This window comes from Sapajus apella, unplaced genomic scaffold (assembly GCF_009761245.1).
Source record: "Sapajus apella isolate SASKATOON/1434 unplaced genomic scaffold, GSC_monkey_1.0 scaffold51, whole genome shotgun sequence".
Classification (NCBI taxonomy): Eukaryota; Metazoa; Chordata; class Mammalia; order Primates; family Cebidae; genus Sapajus; species Sapajus apella.
In genome coordinates, this window is record NW_022436991.1 from 14,302,394 (window position 1) to 14,308,393 (window position 6,000).

General features: G+C 58.8%; 1 protein-coding gene across 4 annotated transcripts in view; it reads right to left on the reverse strand.

The window, feature by feature from the left end:
- The window catches only part of GSG1L (GSG1 like), a 269,677-nt gene extending 263,915 nt beyond the window's left edge, over positions 1–5,762 (reverse strand). For all 4 annotated transcript variants that reach the window (XM_032243035.1, XM_032243034.1, XM_032243033.1 and 1 more), the window contains exon 1: positions 5,339–5,762. In XM_032243035.1, coding sequence (XP_032098926.1) covers positions 5,339–5,681 — 343 coding nt within the window. In that variant the 5' untranslated portion in view covers positions 5,682–5,762. The remainder of the gene's footprint in view (positions 1–5,338) is intronic.
- Positions 5,763–6,000: the final 238 nt, after the last annotated feature.

Consider the following 6,000-nt stretch of genomic DNA (forward strand, 5'->3'; position numbering starts at 1 on the left):
GGCCCGTTTAACCAAGTGCTAGCTGTGGCCACAGGAGTGCTGGGACCACATCATCGGATCAACCCCCAAGATGCTATTGTGGGGTGGATAGGATCATCCTTAGGCCCAGAGAGGGCAGACTCCTACCCAAGGTCACACAGCAGCCTACAGTGGTGTGAGGACTGCAACCCAGACCATCTGGGCCCAAACTCTGTGATGTGTCACAGCACGGGTCTCTGTCACCTCCATCATTCACACAGAACACCCAACAAAACCTCCATTTTACACACGAGGAAAGAAAAGACCAGGGAGAGAGGGAGGGTGATTTCTCCAAAGCCACTCAGCAAGTTGGCATCAGAGCCTGGAGCCAAACCCAGTGCTCATGACTCCAGATGCAGTGCTCTGCCCAACGAGCCTTGTTCGGGAAGCCCCGGGAGCCTGAGTGAACTGGACTGGGGAGACTGGGGGCGGGGGGCAGCATGGCACAGCAGGCAAGAGCCAGTCTCCGGAGCCTCCTGTCGGGTGCACATCCCAGCTCTGCCACTTACTAGCTGTGTGACCTTGGGCAACTCACTTCACCTCTCTGTGCCTCTGTTTACTCATCCAGGAAATGAGAGTAACCAGAGCACCCACCTCATACTATTATGTGGACGAAAGGAAGTAACACTTGGCAGGCCAGGTGTGATGGCTCATGCCTGTAATCCCAGCACTTTGGGAGGCCAAGGCAAGCAAATCTCGTGAGCCCAGGAGTTTGAGACCATCCTGGGTAACATAGTGAAACCCTGCCTCTACAAAAAATACAAAAATTAGCTGGGTGTGGTGGCGTGCACCTGTGGTCCCAGCTACTCAGGAGGCCGAGGCGGGAGGATGGCCTGAGCCCAGGGGGTGGAGGCTGCAGTGAGCTATGCTCACAACACTGCACTCCAGCCTGGGTGACAGAGCAAGACTCCGTCTCAAAAACAAACAAACAAAAATGTGTTGAGCAGTTAGAGGAATGCCTTCCACCATCCAAATCTTTGTCCATCAGATGCTCCCAACATGAAACCCATCTAATATGACACTAAATACTCCTGGTTGGGGACATCACAGGGGTCCTCATCCTTGTGACACTGTAGGGGCATAATTTAGGGGACTGGGCAGAACAGCTGCGGATCTCTGTTCCAAAGAAAGGAAGACAAGAGAGGTATAGGGAAGGCTAGCTGGGGACTTGACTCTGAGTGACAAGAGGGCGGTCAGAGGTGCCATGCCCTGCATCTGACTAACAATGACTCGAACGCGGGGTGCAGAATGAACTGGGGAGTGGGGGTGATGGCAGAGGCGGAGAGATGGCCACAGAAGTCCATGGGAGACGTGGCTGGCTCTGGCTGACTCAGACCAGGGTGGCTGCAACACAGAGGTGACTGAATCCTCACACCTTGGGTGGGTACTAGCTGCCCTGACCCCCACCTATGCAGTAGCCCAGGGAGGCTCCTGCCTGAAACCACGTGCTAGTAAGAGGCAGAGCCGAGCCTTGAACTTCCACCAGTTCTGCAGGGAAGGGAGTGTTTTTGAGTCAGGAGGAAATATGCTCCTTCCTTCCCCGATGTCTCTGGGACTGCACGTGGAGCCACCGAGGTGTGGGGCGTGTCGGCTCCCAGCCTGGGTCCTGCATGACTGGCTTCACATCCACCCCGTCGTCACCCAGCCCTGGAACTGGTCTCTCTCTTCTCTCTCCAATCCCACCTCCCTCCTGCCAGCCTGGCAAGTCCCTCAAGACCCCTCCACCTCCCCCCAATCTTCCCAAGCCACCCCTTTCCTGCAGCTCAAAAGCATACAGGGTGATGTCCAATGCGTGTGGATGTCACCTGTGCTCCCAGCTGGCACGAGTTCCCGCCTGCCCCACCATCGCCCCTGCCCCACACCTCCATTCTCCCCTCCCCCAGGCCTCTCTGCAGCCACCCCCACCCCACCCACCGGGACGATGCCTGCGTCTGCTCCCCACGCCACCCCTCCCCAGCATCTCAACCAGAAGACACATCCAATTTGTGTGAAGGGCTTGGGGTGACTCTGTGTCGAGGCCACGCTTCCCTTTCTGTTTGTGGAAGGACGCGGGTGCTCTTCTTGGAGCAAGGAGAAAAGGTTTCTTTGTGCTGGGTCTGGTGAAAGTGTGTCTGTTTAGGGCAGGCTGCAGTTTTCTTTGTGAACGCTGTAGATTTTTAATGTGGGAAAAAGGGCTTATTACATTTCCCTGTGGCTGCCCGAGTGGGGAGAGGGTTTTCTGAGCACAGAAAGGAATGACCAAACAGGCGAACAGGCGTTGGACAGGAAGGGACATTTAGCAGCTCCTTCTCACGGAGCGGTGAGGATCTCTTGGTTGGTGTTTGCATTTGGGTGCACGTGAAACATGCAGAAGGAAAGAAAGCTTTGCTGTAGTTTCATGGAAGGGAGAGAAGGAAGTTTAGCTTTGATGTATGGGGGTGGGGGAGGCAGGATTTTGTTCAGGGGGCTATTGGGGTGTTTTTTCCTCTTCCAGTAAAAATATAAAATGGTCACAGAACCCTGAAGAAAGGTTGTCATGGCAACAAAAGTTTGAGGCCGGGTACTTGCTATCACCCTTTCAGGACCACGGCGGAGGAGAATGCAGGATTTTGGCACTGTAGGATCAGCTGCAGAAGCCACCCCAGCTGGCTCTGATTCCCAAATTTCTCACCAGCACTGACAAGCTGATAACTATTTTCCAAGCTCTCAGAGAGGAAAATTGTGATTTTGGGGGAGGGATGATCTCCAGCCCACAGTGGCCAAGAGGAAACCGTGGGTTTCTTTTATTTACCCAACACATTAACCATCCTCATTTCTAACTAACAGAGTATTGACAGTGAGGGTCTTAACTGAGCCCCCCCCAAAATGCCACCTTCCCTGACCCCTCAAATGCACTATTCTCTTCCCTGATCCCTTTACTCTGATTACTTTCTGTCCCTGAGAAGACAATTCGAGCTCCCTTGCCAGAATCCCCTTTGAGACTCAAGTTCCTCATCTGAAAAAGCAAGCACCTTAGGAGCGTCTGCCTCCAAGGTAGCGGCCAGGATTCCACAAGATTCAGAAGGTGAGAAGTTTCAACAGGACCTGGTGCACGTTAAAGGCTCAAGAAATGTTAGCTAACATGGCTTTTTAAATATTTTTCAATTAATAATTTTTAACAAACCATAAATATCCCAAGTCAAGGCGTGGATAAACTATAGGGAAATAACTGTAGCAAGTCCTGGGACCGTGACCTTCAGGGAGCAGCCAAGAGAGACTTCAAGCAATTAAGAGGCTCAGCTGACCAGCGTGGACCAGGACACTCCACAGAGGAAGAGACAGGACTATTCCGGTGCTGGAGATGTGCTGTTGTCTTTTCAGGGGTATGCACAGAGGAAGGAAGAGAGGCAGAGGTGGTATGTGCCCAGGACTGGGTCTCCTGAACCTTGGAAACACCTTGAACTTGGAGAAAGATGTACAGTAGCAAGATGTCTACTTCAAAGGACACATGGTCCTGACAACAAGGTGTTATGAGGGGTTAGGGTTGGGCTGTGCGGAAGGCAGGGAGTTTTTGCCAAGATGCCTTTTGAAGTTAATAATTTTAATTGCATCCCACAGTAAACATTCGCATCTTGAGTGTAAACCAGAAGTGAGTCTGACGGGGTGAAACCAATCAGGGCCAGGTTTCTATTCAAACACCGTGCATCTCTGACAAACGGCCAGCCCAGCTCAAGTCACAGAAAGTTTGGTCAGGTACCCCCAGAAGTAAGACAGAGGAGGCAGCACCCCAGGAAAACTCCAGTTCATCGTCCCAAGGCGTCATCCTATATAACCCTGCAAATGTTTATTGAAGACCTACTATGCGCTAGACATTACTCAGAGGCGGCAGTGAACAAGACCAACCGGGCTGGCCCTCACAGAGTGACATCCTATGGGAAGAGGGCTCTATAAGCTTGTGACCAAAAACAGGCCCCAGAAAATGCCAGGCAGTGCCAGGTGTGGCAGGGAGATAAAGGCACTGGTGAGATCCAAAGACAGAGGCCCTCTTTCCAGCCGGGAGCTCACAAGGTTGTTTCTGCCCAGTGTCCTGACTCCAAAGGCAGGTGGGAGAGTCCCAGTGAAACTGACCAGGAGCCCCTAAAGGAGGTGGGGCGGGAATGGCATTCCAGGCAGAGGCAGCAGCCTGTGCAAAGCCTGGAGCTCCTCACTGGGAGGCTTCACAGCTTCCTCCCTCTGCCCCCTAACCCACTTAGGCTACTGGCTTATTTAAGGCAAACTAAGATTGGACGTCTGCTCTCCCCTACCCTTGAGCACACACATATATGGTGTCCACACTGAAGAGCTAGGCAGGCAAGGAGGAGTTTTAACCTTGGAGAAAGAGGTCAGTTCACTCAGGAGGGTGCCCACTCCTGGACACGCGCTCCGAGACACCCCAGCTCTACCTGCGGTGGTGGCACAATCGGCTGTCGGGCAGCTGTCCCCTGAGCCGTGCCACAGTGTGGCTGTCTGCCTCCAAAACACGCACTCCAGCCCCGGCTGCCTCTGGAGGGTAGAGGAGGGGTTCAGGCAAAGGGGACAGTTCGATCTGCCTTCTGAAAAGTCAGCCCCTCATCGAACCTGATCGGAGGCTTGTACTAAACTAAGCCCTCCTGGACTCCCCGACCCAGAGTTCTCCCAGCTGTCCCCAGTTCCCCAGCCTGCCTCTCCCGGGAGGGGGCCAGAACACAGAGGGCTCCCTGGCATTTGGCAATGGGGGTGCCTCTGGGCGGGTGCGGCTCCCCGGGAGCCCGCGGGACTCCTCCACTCCCCACTCCAGTCTTGGAGGTTGGGCGCGGGTTGGCGGTGGGGGTGAAAAGATGAATGATCCCCCGCTCGGCTCCCGGGTCTGTGGATCTGCGGCGGGAGGGGCGGGTGGTAGCAGGAGTCCCCGCATCACCCCTACCCCCAGGGGCGCCCCAGGGTGGGTGGGGGCATCTAGTGCCCGGCGAAAGAAAGAGGAGGAGGGGGCGATCGTGGAGATGAGTTCAGGCGCGGAAAGCAGCGCGCGCCCCTCCGACCGGCAGCTGGGGTGGGCGCCTTCCCGGGCGCGGCAGCGTCCCCAAAGACGCCGGGCGTCCGCAGGGGCCAGGAGCTCTGCGCCGCACCTCTCCACGCCGGGGCGTCCCGCGCATCCCCCGCGCTGGCCCCCGGTCCCGGAACCGCGCGCGCCCCCCGCCCTGGAACGTCGCCCCAGCCCGGCGCAGCGCGGGGAGCTGGGCCGAGGCGGCGGGAGGAGGGCGAGCGGGTCCGGGGCTCGGGCCTCGGTGGCTGCGCCGCCCCGGGGGAGCCGGAGCCGAGCTCGCCGCCGCCCGCACGCACTCACCGAGCCCGCCGAGCTCCTCCTCGCACGAGTACCAGATGCCGGTGTGGAAATTCCTGAAGAGGAAGCGGTCGTCGCCGGTCTCCCAGCTGTAGAGCGCGCCGCCAGGGGGGCCGTTCCCCGCGGCGGTGGCGGCGGCGGCGGCGGGGGCGGCGGTGCCGTTGGCCGTGGCGTTGGCGCCCGAGTTGGGGCAGTTGGTGCGCCCGCCCTGGCCGCAGCCAGGCTTGGGGACCCGCTGCGTGCCCTGGCACCAGTGCGTGGTGAGGAAGGCGGTGGTGGCGAACAGCAGCGCCAGCAGGTTCAGGGCCACGGCCAGGAGCGCTCGGCCGCGGCGGCTCGTCTTCATGCCGCCCGCGCCGCCGGGACGGGACCGCACCGCCGGGGAAGCTCCGCGCGCGAAGTTGGCAGCCGGCGCCCCGCGTCAGCGGCCGCTGCCCGCCGCGCCCCGGGGCTCAGGCGCCTGCGATCGGCGGCGACGGACGCGGCGCGGGCCCATGCCCCCCCCAACCCCGGGGTGGGGGAGCGGCGCGGGGGGCGCGCGGGGCGGGCGGTGGCGGCGGAGCGGCTCCGGCGCGCCCGGAGCCCGGAGCGCGAGTGTGCCTCGGCGAGGAGCCGCTGGCGCTTGGCAGCGGCCACGGCGCAGGGACGCGCGCCCCTCCGTGGGG